This window comes from Pseudorasbora parva, chromosome 5 (genome assembly GCF_024679245.1).
Source record: "Pseudorasbora parva isolate DD20220531a chromosome 5, ASM2467924v1, whole genome shotgun sequence".
NCBI lineage: Eukaryota > Metazoa > Chordata > Actinopteri > Cypriniformes > Gobionidae > Pseudorasbora > Pseudorasbora parva.
The window spans coordinates 31,809,049-31,828,292 of record NC_090176.1 but is presented as its reverse complement, the minus strand read 5'-3'; the positions used below and the strand labels follow the sequence as shown (position 1 = coordinate 31,828,292).

At 37.1% G+C, this 19,244-nt stretch overlaps 1 protein-coding gene across 3 annotated transcripts in view; it reads left to right on the top strand.

Annotated features, from left to right (window-relative positions):
• kcnh3 (potassium voltage-gated channel, subfamily H (eag-related), member 3) overlaps positions 1-19,244 on the top strand; it is a 165,192-nt gene that overhangs the window by 2,768 nt on the left and 143,180 nt on the right. The window contains exon 1 of one of the 3 annotated variants that reach the window (XM_067443869.1): positions 460-949. The exons of 1 other annotated variant lie outside the window; for it this stretch is intronic. In XM_067443869.1, the coding sequence (XP_067299970.1) occupies positions 874-949 (76 nt within the window). In that variant the 5' untranslated portion in view covers positions 460-873. Of the gene's footprint in view, positions 1-459; positions 950-3,272; positions 3,524-19,244 lie in introns of those variants that run through there. One more of the 3 variants, XM_067443870.1, reaches the window with a different exon arrangement.

Below are 19,244 nucleotides of genomic sequence, written 5' to 3'. Positions count from 1 at the left end.
CAAAAAAAATTCAAATTTGGCTTTCAAGGTAAAACAAATATATTGTAACTGCACAAAAACGTATTTTTGTTTTGGTTACAGGCTACGGAATATATATTTTTAAAGACTTAAAAATAAATAAAAATAAGTCATGACAACTATTTATGCAAACATATAGCCTATGTGTGTATATTTATATTTTTCTCAAACAGTTAGGCCTACATTATACCTGGCAAATATGTTTATTACCAAAGAGGTGAAGACTATTAAAGTAATTTGTTTTTATTTTTGAATATCAAGAAAATGAACGTCACGTCAAAATTCTACAAGGTCGAGTTTTCCTTCAAAATCAAAAAAAGCTTTCTTATCTGAACAAAGAACCCTCCATAAACAATAAAAAGACAATGAGCTGGTACAAGGGTTCTAGCCTCCTCAACAGACTCTGCTCACCACGTGACGTGACATCTGCTGGTTATAGCAACGAGTGAACGCCAGTAAATATAGATGTGGAGAGAAAGGATCGTGGTGGCACAGAAGAGTTCACGCGGCATCCGTGCGCAGTCGCCTCACCAGTCGGAGCTTCGGTCTCCAGCGTTGCCGTTACGCACAGGTTAATCTTGCCACCAAGCACCTGATTTACAGAGACACGTACGCGGATTTTCGCCCTCTTTATGACACGATGTAAGGCAGATATGTGGGCTTTCCGTTGAAGGATATGGTAACTGCTGAGCTGCCAAAGTGGAGCCGCGCGTATCACGGATCGGGGCGCTCCTGCAGGGTCTAGGATGCGCGCCCGGAACATCCCGATTCTTACCTGGGTTCGGGGGTGACCAGGAGTCCAATGCCTCTGCTGGGCGCAGAGGCGGGAGGAGGACGCAGTCGACCCGCACAAGGATGCCCGTGATGAGAGGTCTGCTGGCCCCGCAGAACACCTTCCTCGACACCATCGCCACCCGTTTCGATGGCACCCGTAAGTGCGCAGAACGTACCAACTTACCTTTCCTTCACCAAAGTGTAAAACGCAAATACAAAGTGTTTAAGGCCAATTTAACAGCCACCCTAAGGTATCTAGATCAGTGCGTAAAGTGAGTTGAAAGCTCTTAATGCATGCGCGTGGACATGAAGTCATTTCGTGTAGCAGGTTGCATAGTTGTCTCAAAACATTGTTGCTGGCATGTCATTGACAGCAGTCATTCTGATATATTACATCGAAAACTATTATTATATACTATAACTAAAATAACTCGTTATTTTATACTTGTATGCATGCAGTTTTATAGTCTCATAAATTGCATTAAGCTAAATATTTGTAAATATTTGTTTTAAAAATAGAATTGGTCACACTGCAGGACTATTTGTGAACTGCCAAAAAAGTTGAAATATGAAAACATTCTAACATATATATTTTTTCTTTTAAATATTAATAACATTTCAGTTTTTGATTTAATGTTAATATATGCATTATTTGTCAGCTTCCCTTCAACTGTTATGCAACACTGTAATTCTTGATTGAACTTAATCAAGCATAAAGAAAGGGGTTTATACTTCTGCTGAGTTCAGGGTCTCGCTGAGTTCAGGGTGCTGCGTATCTGCTTATTTTAGACATTCTGTGTAATGATATGTTCCCTGCATCCAGTTTGTATCATCTTCTTCTCAGAATCTAAAATAATCTAAAATCTAAATAATGTAATTGGATTTCACTGTGTTTTTTATAAATACATTTTGCTTGACATCTGGAAGGCTCATTAAGGGTGAAAGTAGTTAAAAATCCTTTAAAGAGGGAAAACAGGTGCATCTGTCACTACTTCAGAACAGCAGATGACTGTGAAAAGCCACACTTTTGAACTCTATAAACCACAGACAGAGAGTGAGTCTGCAGAGCTGTAACTCTTGTTTAGTTTGTTAAGGATTTTGGAACAGAAGGGATGAGTAACTTGTGTGCTGTCCGGGTGAGCAGTGGGTGTGTAGGTGGATAGAGGGTCGCTAACATGAAGCTTCACGTCCAATGCAACCGTCCAATGGCTGAGGTGGTGTAGTGTAGTGGTAAGGGATATTCTCGGGTCAGTGCAAGTTAAACTCAATCGGCATCATTTAATGTTGATTACCAGAAAAATCACTCTTTCTGGGTTAGAGTGAGGCACTCACAATGGAAGTGAATGAGGCCAATCTGTAGATGTAAAAAATATAACATTTTTATTTAAAGTATAGACATAAACAATATGCGTGTCATTTTGGTGTGGGAAAAAATGCTTAATAATAACCTTTATATTTTACAACTTTGTTGCCATGACAATGAACCATCATAAACTCTGTAACCCTGAGTGACTTTACAATTTAACAGCTTAAATAATAACAGTATAATTAATTTTAGGCCTACAGTATTAAAAAAGAGACCATATTTACTTCCACTGAGCTCCTTCAAAGATCTGAATAGGTTGTATTTTGAAGATCTGACTAGGTAACTTAAAGGTTCAAACTGCTCTGTTGTAGTTCACATCTCTATAAACTAGCAATTTGCTATGAAATATGCGCTAGACAGAAGCTGATACTGATCAAACAGATGCTTGAGAGAAAACCATGACTGTAAATGTAAAATAGCAGGGGAATGAAATAAGGCTGTAGGAAAACACCTCCTGGAGATCCCTTGCTTTGTGGTGGTCGGAGCTGGTAAAGACAAAAACACAGATTAAAGGCAGTTTGTCACATTGTACGTGCAGGAACGGCCTTATTAAAACTCAATGTGATGTGCTCTATCAAAGGTTTTATTCTGCTGTTTGATGCCAGAGAAAAGGAGAGAAAGAGTGAGAGGAGTTTTTGTTGCCGTGCTCCTATTTGAGAGGAGTTCAAAGACAGGTCCATAGAGAGAGGATAGTTGCTGTCTTGTAAACACCTCACATTCACACGTTCTAACAGAAAGTGACGGATTCAGCCTATATCAGGTCAGATATTTTGAGAGTAGCACTAGGGATGGGTGGATCAATCTTGAAATATGATGCTCCTTAAAATGGTATTGAGAGGATAATCTACCTAGCCTTTTATTTGAATGATTTACATTTATTCAAAGTTTCAAACTTTTTTTTGTTCAAAATTAACTAGATTTAAATAATGAATCAACACATCGTCAGTCCTTATTCTAAAACGTGTTTTGTGTTACCCTTATTTACTATATTTTAGAGCTGACAGGATGGTTTTCGCGGGAAATCGCGTATAGCCTACTCGCCCGTGCGTGCGTGTCTCGTTGAAGAAGTTGCGCCACTACACCAGCGTCTGCTTTTACGGGTGTAGTGTGGGAGTGGGAGCATAGGTTATGTGTCACAACGAGACCGCTAAAACCTTACACCAAATCGCTAGCCTCCAGGGAATCAACGGTTTAAAAAAAATAACAACAACAACAACATCTGCTTCCAAAAAGTGAACGCGACAGAGCCCTTAAACGAGAATCAACGTCGTAGGCCTAATGGCTTCTCGGAGATGGCGATGACTAGACTGGGGCATTTGAAATGTTATAAAAGCCACGGGAGATAGCGTTTTTATCACTCAACAGGTGAGTAAGGTATTTTATTGAAATTGCCATATGTAGCTCTTTAACATTGTAAAGAATTATGTGAAGGGTGTTTTCATTATAGTTATGGCGCCATGCTGGAATTTATTTCAAGGAGAAAGTCTATTATGCTTTAAAACTACAGTAACGTCAAGTTGAGGTCATTTCCATCTAAACTGGTCATATATCTTAAAGGGGTACTTCTGCGCTGGGAAGATGAATCTGTATTTAAACTGGGTCATCAATGTAGTAGAAATGTGAAATTATTTTTGAATTTGGTGCCTTCTAGACTGAGAAAAGACAGAAAATGTATTTTTGTCTCATGGGGATGAAAAACTACAATTCCCAGAATGCTTTGCTGCCCTGTGAGGCCATTCCCAAAGCCACCAACTTGATTACTGTGACTGAGTTGGAGAAGACACTGCAATTAAAACCTAAACATGTCTGTTCAATATAATGAGTGAGTCACCGCGCGAGTATCACAGCACTGAGCACTAACTGTAGGAGTGAGATAAATGAACTGACCTCTCGTGATGAGAGCTGAGGTAATCGCGACCACACTCACGGCATACATTCACAACGCGAGTTCAGTCTGGTGCGTTTTAGTTCGAAATGGCTCCCTCTGCTGGCTGTAGTCTTTAGCCTTTGGCCAAACATTCCTCCTATTAGGGCTGGGCGATATGGCCAAAATTTCATTTCCCGATATAGCTCATTTGATATAACGATATACATAACAATATAGCAATTTTTCTGTTAATTCAGTTTATGAATAGTCTATACAAAATTGCAATGTGGAAATGCAGTTTGAAATGATATACAAAACAAATAAAGGTAGTATGGACTAAATTTTTAAGCACAATCATTTGAATATACTTCTGGGTTTCTACTGATACAAAGCCATATGCTAATCGCTGAAGTAACCCTTTAAGCCTAATGTCATTGGAATGATGGTCGTATGTAGCTATCTTTAAGATCTAAGTGCACTATGCATTATGGGACCGGATTTTAAGTGTATGAAGTGGGCAGAAAAGAAAAGAAGTAAACTTGCCATGCAGAAAACGGTGTGCTACTGATTTAATTCAGTAGAGTGTATGAGAACATTTGAATGGACTAGATATACAACACCTAGTAGCTGAGTGTTTTATGAACTGTAGATAATTTTTTTGGGGGGGTTATGAGAGAGAACCATATTCATCCGGACAGTCACGAAAGAACGTGATTTAAATCACACTCTTGCGTGAAATGCACTCTTGTTCTTCCGCAAAATGCATGCACTTTTGTTTTTTAAACACTAGATGGCATGTAAAGGTTACATAGTGTACATTTAAATAAAATATAGTACAATAAATATTACGAATGTATTTGAAAAATATGAAATTGGTTAGAAAATAGTTTTGTAATTCAGAAACTGCTTGTCTTTCCATTCACCTGAACATGAGCAAAAATACTAAAAAGCGCATGCAGTCAGACAGCATTCAGCCACCACAGCACTCAAACAAATGCACAGAGAGCAGTGCTTGCCAGAGGTAATGACAGGAAAAAAGAAGCTTCATTTGCAGTTATTTCACTCCACTATATAATAACAAAGCTAAATGTGACATTTATAGTAACAGTTAAATGTTCTTTCTCTCTTTTTATGTACAACTATAGAAGTTGTGAATAAATGGAGTCTATCTTGTTATCGTATTGAAAAGAAAACCCTAATTCTGAGGGATATCGCGCCATCCCTAGTATTCATTTATAAATGCATTTATATTTTCAGTGTTTTCCCAGATTATACTGACCAACCTAAACCATTCAAGAAAGATTTTTGGTGTTGTTGTCTACATTTATCAGTTCTCTTAAGCATGAAGATATCAGACAGACAGTCCTCCGTCTGTCAGAGATGTGTTGATCCCTATAGACGTCACATTTCTCTGCACATGTAACTCTTGATCTCGATGTGAGCTAGCTAAATCCAGCCAGCCAAAGTGTTTGCAGTGAAGAGCTTCAGAGAGAATGTAATAAAGGGGGGTTGATTCGGTCTTTGTCATCCATATTCAATCACACATTCATTCTGAGCATTCAGCACATTTCAGACAGAATAAATGCAGGCCTTTCCATTCACCCGATCGCACAGTTAATTACACACCCCCTAGCAAAACGAGTGAAGTCATAATAATTAACTGCCTCTAGTGTCAAGAATTCATCTCGGCCTGTCTGAGCATTTGTTAAATCTCCAAAGCAGATGAGAAAGAAACTGAACAAAATATCTGAGTGATCAGACTTTTGATGCACAGTTACGCACACGTGTTAACAATCTCCAAAATCCTCAGTATATTCTTGATCTGTATTGTTGAGTACAATAAATATATATACTTTTGGTTTGGTAGATTTCTTTTTGGCAGCCGCTATTTGCATTAAGTGCGAATAGCCAATATATTCTACACTAAGTGAAAATAACATTTTCTTAGCGATATGTTATTTACACCAAGTGCAAATAGCTGTAGATGTGAATTAATAGTGATATTTTCTATTTACACCATATAAAAGTAGCAGTTCTTTGCAATATGTGTAAATAGTAATTAGATGCTATTTATATTTTATTTTAACAGACACGTACTATTTGCACCTCAGTATTGTTGTACATTAAGAGAATGCAATACTAATATAGAGAGTAAATTATTATATTTATTAGAATTATTAAATGGATGTCTTAATGGGACAACAAAACCCCTCCCTACACATGCCCCTAATTATAGCTAATAAATACCTTTATTATTATTAAACATTGTTTAATAATAATAAAGGTATTTTGAAATATATTTTCATACCTTTCTGAAGTTATATGTGACGGAATAAGGGAGGAGAAGAGCGAGCTTGCCAAAAGGCAGATTCTAACCCAAATTTATTCTTGTGATCGCAAAGCTGAATTTTCAGCATCATTACTCCAGTATTCAGTGTGACATGATGCTTCAGAAATCATTCTTATGATTTGCTGCTGATGAAGCATTTCTTATTATTATCCATGTTGAAAACAATCAGGGTAAATAATATTTTTTTTTTTACATTTTTGCCGTGACATTTTTTTCAGAATTTTTTTGATAAAAAGAACAACGTTTATTTGAAATATAAATCTTTTGTAACATTTTGAATGCTTTTACTGTCACTTTTGATCAATTTAATGCATCCTTGCGCAATAAAATTATTTCTTAATACTTAATAAGATACTCAGTAAGAATATAAAAATTCTTACTGATCCCCAACATTTTTAAACAGTATGTATTCAATAATTCATTGAACACAGCGGAGCAAATGTATATAAGATGTTTTGTTGTTGAATAATTCAATTTCTGTCTATCCTGGTCAAGGCTCATGTGGTCATGGTGCCAGAAATACCCTAATTGAGCCACAGAGTCCTTGTATTAGTGAATCGTCTATATTAATTTTGTTCGACTGCTCTCTGTAATCAGGTTAGAGTAAGCTCACCAGCTGGACCCTTTCTTGGCTCTGGTGTGTCTGTGTAAGTTGCACAAACACACTCGCACACATTTCTCTCACTTAAGCACATAGGTCTTCTGGAGACCCCCTTCTCTATTAGTTCCAGTCATTTTTCCCAGTTTTCTTGCACCTGTTTGTAGCAGTCAGGTCTGTTTGCTCCTTCAGTTCCTCTCTCTCTCTCAGGCTTTCTCTTTCGTTGGAATGCTCAGTAGCTGTAAGGTAACCATCCAGAATAGCTTAGCAACCACTAAGCATGCAGTGCCTTATAACAACCCTAGCAACCATCCAGAGCACACTAGCAACAACTAAGCAATGCCCTAGAAACTACTCTGAACACTCTAGCAACTACTTAGGGTGCTTTCACACTAGCACTTTTGGTGCGCACCCGGGTTCGATTGACGTCGGAGTTCGGTTCGTTTGGATGATATGAATGCGGTCTTCCGAACTCGGGTGCGCACCCGCAAACCGTACCCGAGTCCGTTTAAAGAGGTGGTCTGGGGTTCGTTTTATGTGAACTCTGGTACGGTTCGCTGCTGATGTGAACACAATTGTACTAAATCGATAAAGTGAACCGCTATTAATGACATACGAGTTAATAAAAAATTGTGTTTTGTGTGTGTTTCACTCATTTACCTGATGAGCATAACTGAGATACTTCTAGCAGAGAGCTGTAGATCTCATTTCTGCTGGTCTTTGATGACGCAAATAATATAATATGAACGAAGTCCAGCGGGCGCAGGGGGAGGGGGGAGCAATCGAACTCAGGTTTGGTCTAGGCAATCGAACCAAGTGTGAAAGCACTCTTAGAGAACCCTAGATACCAAAACATACTAAAAACCTCCAAGCAACGCCATAGTAACTACTCTAAACACTGCAGATCCATTCGGAGAACCATAGGAACCAGAAAACCCTAGCAATCACCTAGCAATGCCCTATAATCCACTCAGAACACACAAGCAGCTATAGGACACTCTAGCAACCATTCAGGTATCCATTGGAATCAGATCGCCCAATGGCCTAGAAACCACTCAGCACACCCATGCAATCAGGGCTCGACCTTGAGTTTTAGTTCACAAATTGAAATATAAATGTTACAGCAAATGTTGTTTTTGAGAATATATACCATTGGTAGAATCTAACTAGCAATAGGACATGAGCTGGTCAGTGCAGAAACTATGAAGTTGTGCCAGAAACTATTGTTACCATGGTGATTTTTTTGTAAGGGTTGCAGTGGCTGCATTTAAGAACAAACCGTTCATTTGTGGAAGCAGAGAGGGCAACGGCAATCAGCAAAATCTCAAAATGTCCATTCTGTGTTTTCAAGGCGATTCAGCACAGGCTACGGCTGTCTCATGAAGTTAGCATGATGGCCTAAGTGGAAGACTGGTTTTCTATGAGAATTTTGTGTGTGTGGCTGAGAGTCTCTCCCCAGGGTGGTGTACTGACTCCATGGTTAGGCACAATCTGCCCCTCATTATAAAAAGAAGAAGAAAACATTGGCCACCAGTAAGACAACAATTCAGAAAGAAACAGAGAGAGGGACAGGCTGTGAATGACCTGAGAGACAAGTCACAGAGCACAGAGAGCATTTGTGCCAACACAAGAAGCTTCAAAATTGTCAACCCTGTCAGAACCCTTTGTGTATTATGAATGTTAGGTCTGTGTGAAAACACAAACCAAAAATTCACCTAGTTGCAAAAGCACTTGCTTTGTACACACTCACTTGCAGGTAGAATGCATCAAGAAAAGGCAACAAAAGCCAAAAAAAAAAAAAAAAAAAAAACAGTAAAAAGTTACGACAATTCAAATGTTAAAATATTAAATATATTATTATAATACAGGTCCTTCTAAAAAAAAATTAGCATATTGTGATAAAAGTTCATTATTTTCCATAATGTAATGATAAAAATTAAACTTTCATATATTTTAGATTCATTGCACTCCAACTGAAATATGTCATAATATGTCATATAATTTGGCATACAGCTCATGAAAACCCAAAATTCCTATCTCAAAAAATTAGCATATCATGAAAAGGTTCTCTAAACGAGCTATTAACCTAATCATCTGAATCAACTAATTAACTCTAAACACCTGCAAAAGATTCCTGAGGCTTTTAAAAACTCCCAGCCTGGTTCATTACTCAAAACCGCAATCATGGGTAAGACTGCCAACCTGACTGCTGTCCAGAAGGCCATCATTGACACCCTCAAGCGAGAGGGTAAGACACAGAAAGAAATTTCTGAACGAATAGGCTGTTCCCAGAGTGCTGTATCAAGGCACCTCAGTGGGAAATCTGTGGAAAGGAAAAAGTGTGGCAAAAAACGCTGCACAACGAGAAGAGGTGACCGGACCCTGAGGAAGATTGTGGAGAAGGACCGATTCCAGACCTTAAGGCCGCTATTGAAGCATCCCGGGCCTCCATTACACCTCAGCAGTGCCACAGGCTGATCGCCTCCATGCCACGCCACATTGAAGCAGTCATTTCTGCAAAAGGATTCCAGACCAAGTATTGAGTGCATAACGGAACATAATTATTTGAAGGTTGACTTTTTTTTGTATTAAAAACACTTTTCTTTTATTGGTCGGATGAAATATGCAATTTTTTTTTAGATAGGAATTTTGGGTTTTCATAAGCTGTTTGCCAAAATCATCAGTATTAAAACAATAAAAGACCTGAAATATTTCATTTGGTGTGCAATGAATCTAAAAGTTTAATTTGTACCATTACATTATGGAAAATAATGAACTTTATATCACAATAATTGGTCCCCATGTAACCATGTCAGTCAGAATGAATTGGCCAAATCCAATGAAAATTTTTATTCTGATCTGATCGAGAAGATCAATGTAAACACTTGATCAGATTGAAAGCCGAAACTGGAAAATTCTGTGAATGTGCAGTGATGTAGAGATGGAGTAATGGCATATGACACGTAACTTTTTGTTGTTTTTGTTTAAATAAAGTGACAAATGACTGTTGTGCCATTTTAAAATTCTTCTTCCACTCTTCGTCTGTGAAGTGGACTGGTGTGAGGTTGTCCTGCTCAGGCTGTCCAGTCCTCCTTACTTTGTTTTGGGTGTGGGAATTCAGGGCGTTTTTACTGCTTGATAAAATATAAGCAGCACGGTTAATTTGGTTTGTTTACTCATCTCCTAGTTAGGACCTGAAATTGATAAATATTGAAGGGTTAGTTCACCCAAAAATAAAATTAATGTCATTAATGACTCACCCTAATGTCGTTTCTACAACCACAAGGCCTTCGTTCATCTTTGGAACACAGTTTAAGATATTTATATTTAGTCTGAGAGCGTATGCAAGTGTATGCACACTTATACTGTCCATGTCCACAAAGTGAATAAAAACATCATCAATGTAGTCCATACGTGACATCAGTTAGTTAATTAGAATCTCTTAAAGCATCGAAAATACATTTAAGGTCCAAAAATAACACAAACTACGACTTATTTTATACTGTGTATTGTTGCAATGTGCTAAATAAATATTTGCATAATTTGTAATTGAATTAATTACTCTTTTTCAGTTTCGGGCAAGAATTTTGATTTTGGTTTTGGTGCATCCCTACTCATAATGTTCTGCTCAGTATGTTGTCAACATGCTTTAGAAGATGCCCGAACTAATAGTTTCATTGTTGGGACTAAAAACCTAAAACTGAAAGCCATAAAAGACCACAAATTATTGAAATACCACGTCCAGGTAAAAAAAGAGGGTATAGAGCACAGAGCCCTACTCATTGAAATGAAAATGAAATGTATGCATCAGTTCATGGTTTATGTGAAAGAAAATGTCAGTATTGAGACTTAAGATTAAATGAACTGGATTGTAGAGCTTGTAGTATTAATTTTCACATGCAATTACACATTGTCGGTTAAAAACAAGAAAGTGTCTGGTAAAAACATTGAGTGGCTGGTAGATTTTAAAATCCTCCAGCCACAGTGGCCGGTGGACGAAAAGTTTATTTCCATCCCTGCTGAGACGTCGCGCTTCTGTACAACATTAATCCTGTCACAATTAAACTGAACTTTTATTTTGATGGGTTGCCCTCTGCTTCGAGTTCCTGTGTTTGTTTATGATAAGACGATCGATTTTTTCGAATGAAATGGTCAAATGCTCATAGTGACTGGAGATGCATTCATGTCTTCATATTGAGGTGGCAGATGCTGAAAAACACTGTGAGTTTCAGTGTGTGACAGAGACAGAAAAACATGAAGGATTCATTTAAACAGTCTTTTTTTGGCTTAATATTCACAGACACTATTAGTATATGTCGCGATTTGATTTAAGTGTACTGACCAACGTTTTATTTATTCATCAAAACCAAATTTATGCCATTCCGCATTATGCAGTAAATTCCGTTTTTATGATTGTATTCTGTATGCGTGTCCGCATCGCGGAATGATCCTAATGAAAGTTTAGTCCAAGAGTAGTGAGCGATTTATTTGTTTGTTTGTTGTGTCTTTTGTTGTTTGATAAACATTAAAACACAGACAGCAGCGCAGAGCATGAATACTACAGTATAATCTTAGATTATGCAGCAGACATTATACAGCCCAGTGCCTTCGTGGAGTTCGTTACTAAACCATCGGTTTGTTATATCGGCCTTTTCATGCAATATATTAATATTTATATAATACTATAGCCGATATGCTGATGGTTATACATTGATCAAAAATCGGTTGATACATCAGTGCATCCCTAATGTTTTTATTACATTTCTGGACATGGACAGTATAGTGTGCATACACTTGCATACGCTCTCAGACTAAATATAAAATATCTTAAACTGTGTTCCGAAAATGAACGGAGGTTTTACGGATGTAGAACAACATTAGGGTGTCATTAATGACATCAAAACTTATTTTTTGGGTGAACTAACCCTTTAAGTCTGCTCTTTAAAACAAAGAAAAAAAGCACTGTCTGTAGGAGAATATTATGCACAAACAGTTGGAAACTATTTTCGTGTAGTGTGCGCGTGTCAAAAAATCAGTTCAGATTTGAAGCTTGTGACATAAACCCTCGCATCGCATGAATTCTTTCCCATTGAAACAAAAGGTGCCCATGTAAACATAGTGTGTCCTGCATTCATTCACTGGATATGGGGCTAGATTTGACTAAATGCATGCTGTCATTATGTATGAAGAGGCAGAGACAGAGTTGAGGGGAGAAAGCAAACATCAAACTGAGAGACACTGAGCCTGCTGTGCAGTGTAATTCTCTTGAGAATTCTCTAATGTCAGGACACGTACATAAACACTCACCCATGCGAATGCGTCATGCGACATGCCACATTCCTTTGACAGCTAGTTTTGAAGTGACTCTAATTTGTTTGAATTAATGAACTAATTTTTACTGGTCTATTGGCAAAGACCGTGACACAACTTCCCAATTAATCAATAAAGGTTTCCAATTACTGTGGCAATCTGATTCCTTTCAATATAATTAATTCAGAGCAAAATCTATGAAAGTTTTATGCCATTAAAACTATAAAAAATAACCAACAGGCTGCCTTCGGAAGGGAATTGTGAACTGTGGTATGAGACTAATTACTATGATACCACAGTTTCTCTAATGCCTCTGGCAAACTGTCTTCAGCCTTGCAGGAAGTTACAGTATGCTTGTTAATTTTACAAACAATTCTGTGTATTGCATTCAATAAAGGGCCAGGGCTGGAAATTACTGTGTATTACAAAGATTTTAGCAACATAGCATTAAGTCTTGTCATGATATCTAGCAAACGAAACAAATGTTAGTAATAGGTTGCAAAAAAGACACATAGAACTGAATTTAGCTACACATCATGTTTTGTTAAGTATCTTTCTGATTTTTGTTTAACTTTTAGCCCAATATATACACTAGATTGCCAAAAAATTTCAAGACCATGCACATGAACCTCCCATTCTTAATCCGTAGGGTTTAATGTGGAGTTGGCCCACCAAGGCTTCAACAAGGTTTAGGAGTGTGTTTATAAGAATTTTTGACCATTCTTCTAGAAGTGCATTTGTGAGGCACTGAAGGCCTCACTCGCAGTTGCATGCGCCAACCCCGCTCTGTGATATTACGAGGCCTACCACTTTGTGGCTGAGTTGCTGTTGTTCCCAATTTCTTCCACTTTGTTATAATACCACTAACAGTTATTTCCAGTCGTGGAATATTTAGTAGAGTGGAAATTTCCCAAATGGACTTATTGCACTGTTGGCAACCTATCATGGTATCACACTCTTGCATTCACTAAGCTCCTGAGAGCGTCCCATTCTTTCACAAATGTTTGTGGTAGCAGTCTGGAATGATTTGGAGGGGTGTTCCAATACTTTTGGCAATATAGTGTAACAGGTTTACAGTGGGCTGAAGAGCACTACTTCAGTGCTGGCTGGTTTTATAAACTAACAATACATTTCAAGGTTATTTGTGTCACTTTATTTTGTCACTTCAATGGTCTATCAAGCTTTAGACGGGTAAACGTGTAGAAAGCAAGTCAGAGAGCAGCAGAAGCCTTCAGAAAATCTCTCAATAATCTTACATTCTGAAGCTAATGCAATGTTGTAGATTTACTTCACACAAAGGCTCTTAACCATGTCCAAATGTTTTAACCAATAACCAAGTGTCAGTCGTCGATGGGAGTACTGTAGAAAACAAATAAAAAGCTTATAGAGAGAACTTTAAAATCACTTGGATAACCTGTCTGTTTTTGAATCACAATGAATTAAAAAAAACTTTTGAAGCTCTTTCATGCCCAGAGCTGTGAAGGCTGAGGGAGTTAAAGTATTCAAGTTCATGACTATTGGTATTTCCTTGGTTTAACTTTGTGCCGGCAGATGGATTTGGTATCTTGGCTGAAATTTCAACATTATTTCTTATAGCTCCAGATGTAAATGATCAAAAGCAGACAGGTCAAATAAGTTTTGACTTCTCAAAAAGTCATTTTATTTGCAATTACATTGCACAGAAATGACAAGCTTTCCTTTTAACAAAGAATATATATTTGTCACTTTTTAAATAAATGATAATTCCCTCGAATGCCAGTTATAGAAAAAGATGAATAATTTCATCAAACTAATGATGATAGCTACACCAGGTCTGCCTAGCAAGTTCCATGTGATTTATACATAAATATTCACATAGTTTGCCTATTTCAAGATCAACAAAAGATCAACAAAATATGCACATGTACGAACATATTAGTTTTACATTATTATACCTGCTGCACCTGTGAAATCCTGTTTTTAGCTTGTGTCTCTCTGAAGTGCTGCTTCGCAGATGGTGGAGGGAGGTATTTGTGAACGATCCAGAAAAGGGTGCTTGAGTTGACAGGAAAAGTGGGAGTGACAACTACAGGTTTGTCATCCAGAATCAAAGTCATAGTCGTTCTGAAGAGCGGTTCACTGGAAATATTTACAGGTGATCTCTCACATAAGGAGCTTGTCACAGGGTAATCCAAAAATCACCTCCAAAAGCAATGAGCTGTCTCTGTAATGTACTTTTCCAAACACCTGAAGCACAGACTAAAGCACATTTTTCAGTGATTCTTTCTTATTTGAATGATTTGTTCAAAAAGCCTGATTCAATCAGGATCAACTTAAGTATCATACTTAAGTGATTCACTGAATTTCATAGCGACCAGTGTAAAACATTATAAATATTATACTAAAGTATGATGTAATGATACATTGTGCACCATATATGGAACGTTTCCAGGAGGCATACTATAAGGTTTTGTGAGAAATAAACTATTATTCAGTCAAAACACTGCTCGGCCGTTATTCTGTGCGCGTTCCTGTAATGACTAGTATGAACCGTCAGCAGGCACGACGCTTATGCTCACGTGCTGTTGTCATGGCACCCAAGATAAACATATCTTCAAGATAAACATTTAGAAAAATCAGGCTCAATAGAAAAAAATCATATCTATAAAGGACATAATAAGAAATAATACAATACTGAATTACTGATAATAGAAGGAGCGCGTGCAGAACTATTTTTTTAAATTACTGCTGTTGAGGTCCGAAAGGGATAACGTTAGACAGACATAATATACTATGTCTGTCTATATATATAGGGCATTGAATCAACAGCAGGGTGAGTAAAAGATGGCTTTAATTTCATTTCAGGGTGAACTATCCCTTTAAGTGTGGCTTAAGCAAACAAGAAACAAAAACAAGTTTTGAGATTTTGAGATACATTTTGCGTTGTCTGTCATTTTAGTGAATTTAAGATTGTGTGAACTGTTGTCAGAACGCGTGTATGTAAACACTCAGGAGACACAGAGGTTCTAGTCTGTTATGTTTTTCAGAGGAAAATAATTTTCATGGCTTGAGTTTATTATTAATAGTTAGAGTGGTTGGTTGCCACGTTATAGAGACATATTACATAACATAACCTGCTGTTGATTTGAATTAGACTCGTGGTGACTCCAAATGTCAGGCATCTCCTGCCGTCACTACCCACGCTCCCTTGCTTTGCATCCCTTACTCAACACGCCCCTCTGAGGACCCATAGGGATGTGTTATTCTGAATGACATGAACCATCATGTCAGACCCTCAAACTGAAGTACTAATTAGCTTTAGCAGCCCTTGAGAGAAATTCCTCCTTGCTTTGAGGCATCTCTTTTATTTCTGTTTAGAGGGAATATGTGTGCCATTAGTTTCTTATGACAAATTTTATGAACGATGTGATTTTGATTCAATTCATAATTATTTTCCTCTCTTTGAAATTAGTGTTAGTTTAAAGAAAATATCATATAAATATGTTCCCTTAGACAGAATAATCCACCAGTATCAGTTTAACAGTCATCTGTGATACAAAACATCTGTCTGTGTCTATAATCTGCTTGTGTCTTTTCATGTTCTTTTAATGCGTGCATGGATACATATCCAACATCTGGCACACGGAACAAGTTAAGGCATTTGTTTTTCTGTCTTTCCGAAACCTATCCAGAGCTTTACAACTTTATTGATGACTCAGACTTCATAGAATAGAATTAGAAATCACTTGTCCATCCTTAAGTGGCGAGTAAACTGCAGAAAAACCACTAAGCCTCAGCTAAGCGCTTGCTGTTCCCTCGTTTCAGCGTGTCTCGCTGTGGCCGGGCCTCGTCGAATCAGCCAGTAATTGGCCCCGCTCTGAACACGGACAGACGCTTACCGCAGCAGATGGAATTCGCTTGATTAAATATCCTCAGCTCCATCAGGGCCGAATGTGCCGTGAACCGTTCCTCTTTAATACACACACCAGCACGCTGGAGAGAACGATCCTGCAAAACCCAAAGGCTCTGCAGATTTCATAACTTTGGTTTAGAGTTTTGAAGAAGATCTATGGATTCTAAAGATCTAAAAAAAATTTTACCAACTTCTGCCATGCAGACCTCTGTTCCTCTTCTCTGGGTCTTAATGTACAAAAATAATGTGAACTCTAATGAACCAAATCAGCTCCTTAACCATAAATGTAAATATGTGGTTCCACCCATTGAAATATGATCTATGAATTCAACACTAAACCTCTTTGTGGCCTAATGTCGCTGTCCATGGTCCTGTGGAGGAAAACTATTTTTTTGCTTTGCTTTGAATATGAGTGTTATACATAGTATTGTGCAAATTATGGAACTTATTCCATCACAGTGACATTTTTTACTACATCTAAAAAGTAATATTTTCTTATTAGAATTATATTGTGGAAATGAGTTGTGGCGTTTTCATTAACAATTTTGGCTAAGCATTTATATATCCTAAATACACACAATTAAGTAAAAATTTCGGCTTGACTGGAAATGATGCACCATATAAATCTACAATGGATGTTTACCTTTATGTTTTTCTTATCTAAAAATGGTTGGTCGTGATGGAAAGTGTCCTACTGATGGAAAATTAATATGAAGTCTGGCCTTGGAACAAGGATAAAACAATTGAAATAACATTTATATTTTTTTATTTAACTGAATGCTTTAATCCAAAGCATTTAGAAATTAAAATTACTTGACATGAAAGAAGAAATTAATTATGAAGGCATACTAAAATTGATCTGAGACGGCTTTAATATGACCTCCAAATAACTAAAAGAAGAACATTTCTACTTCTAGGGCATTAATGTGCCTATAGTTAAAGAAACACCGCTTTCTGTTTTGTTTCTGTATTGAGAGTTACAGGAAGATTTTTTTTAAAAAAAAGAAATCTTCTATTTGTATGCTTTTCCGGGGTGGTCACATCAAGGTGCATTATTACATTGTGTTCATAATGTGTTCTGGTCAGGTCAGGTTGTGTTTTCAATGAGTTTGACTTTCCACTCATGAAAGCTTTCTGCTCTTTTAACTGCAGTGTTTATTGGTAAAAACTAGAGTTCTAGCTGCGTTATGAGAGCATATCAAACAAGAGTGCCCTTTTAAAGACACTCGGTAGACAGAGATTTTATTGTGCAGCTGTGTTGAATGTTCATATTGAACAGTGGAGTATGTGTATTATGCATGAATTGCACAAGTTGTTGGCCTATGGGTTTTGCTTGTGTATATGTATTCAGGTGGGGTCGTTGGAGGAGTGTTTGCTCCAGGATATAGTGACCACACAGTGTGTATATTTACACATGACCATTCTCTGATGCTGTTTAATGACTTCCTTGAAGGCAAACCAGTCACCATAAAGACTTCACATTTTATGGCAATACCCAGTAGTGGCATTAGGCTTCAGAGAGCATGAATCATTTAAGGATAATAATTTATGAATGCGTTTGGAGCTCGATTGTTTCTGTGTTTGCCAGTATAAACAGTGCATTTGTTATGATATGTCAACAATTACAGTTTGTTATTAAAGACCTTTGGTGAATTTTGTTCCTTTGAATGGATATATTGCTTTTAAAGAACCGTTCACACAGCCATCAACATGATCCCATTCATTTTCAATGACCGTTCAATAGGGCTGGGTGATATGGCTGAAAACTGTATCACGATATAAGGGTTTCATATCAGTCGATATCGATAATTACTGATATTTTTAATGACCTATTTAAAATAAGGACCAGGAGAAAAATTAATTACATTTAAACTTATTATAAGCTTAACTCTGATTATAATCCCCTCAATGAGCACTTAATTTTCTCTTAACATTAAGGTGCAGTGCCAGTGAGTCTCCTTTATTTCTTTGTACCATTTAGATGCTTTAAGGCACTGATGTAGTTTAGCATACCTGTCCATGGCTGAAACTTAAATCACCCCCCTATACCCTCAAATAGTGCACAATTTGAAGTATTTGAAGGGACAGTCATTTGTTGTGGTGTCCGAAACTATAGTGGATGTTACTGAGTGCACTAATTTAATCCTGCATTATGCCACAATAACAAGTGTAGTACTGATGTACACTCAAGTTCACCCAAAAATGAAATTAATGTAAATAATGACTCACCCTAATTTCGTTCCACACCCGTAAGACCTCCATTCATCTTCAGAACACAGCTTAAGATATTTTATATTTAGTCCGAAAGCATATTACGCAATAATATGTCCATACTGTCCATGTCCAGAAAGGGAATAAAAACATCATCAAAGTAGTCCATATGTGACATCAGTTAGTTATGTAATTAGAATCTCTTGAAACATCGACAATACATTTTGGTCTAAAAATAACAAGACTGTCTTCTCTTCCCTGTTTGTTTTTAATCCTCAAATAAAGATTCAAACAGTTATGAATCAGTCAATTGATTCATGATTCGGATCGCCAATGTCACATGATTTCAGCCGTTTTGGCAGTTTGACACACAATCTGAATCATGAATCGATTCACTGATTCACAACCGTTTGAATCTTTATTTATACAAATTTTTTATTGATATCGATTACGATTAAGATGACGTTTTAGTCATTTGTGACATTAAGTGAGTCTAATTTGTTAATCTAGTTAATGATTTAATGCACGGAGTACGGCTGTAGTAGTTTATATAACAACACTTTTCAACAACAGAAGCTCTTTAGTATGTTTGTTCACATGTGAAATGATGATGTAACTCTTCTTTCATTACAATTTATAATAGATTTTTATAGATTTAAGTCTGGCCTTGGGCCAAGGATCAAACAATTTAAATTGCATGTACATATTCATTTAACAGACTTTATACAAAGCACTTAGAAATTAGAATAACTGCACATAAAAGGCATTTAAAAAAGAAATTAATGAGGAAAACATTTAAAACTCTGTCTTAATGTGACCTATAAAAGCCTTCAATGATCCTATTACAATTTTTTTATG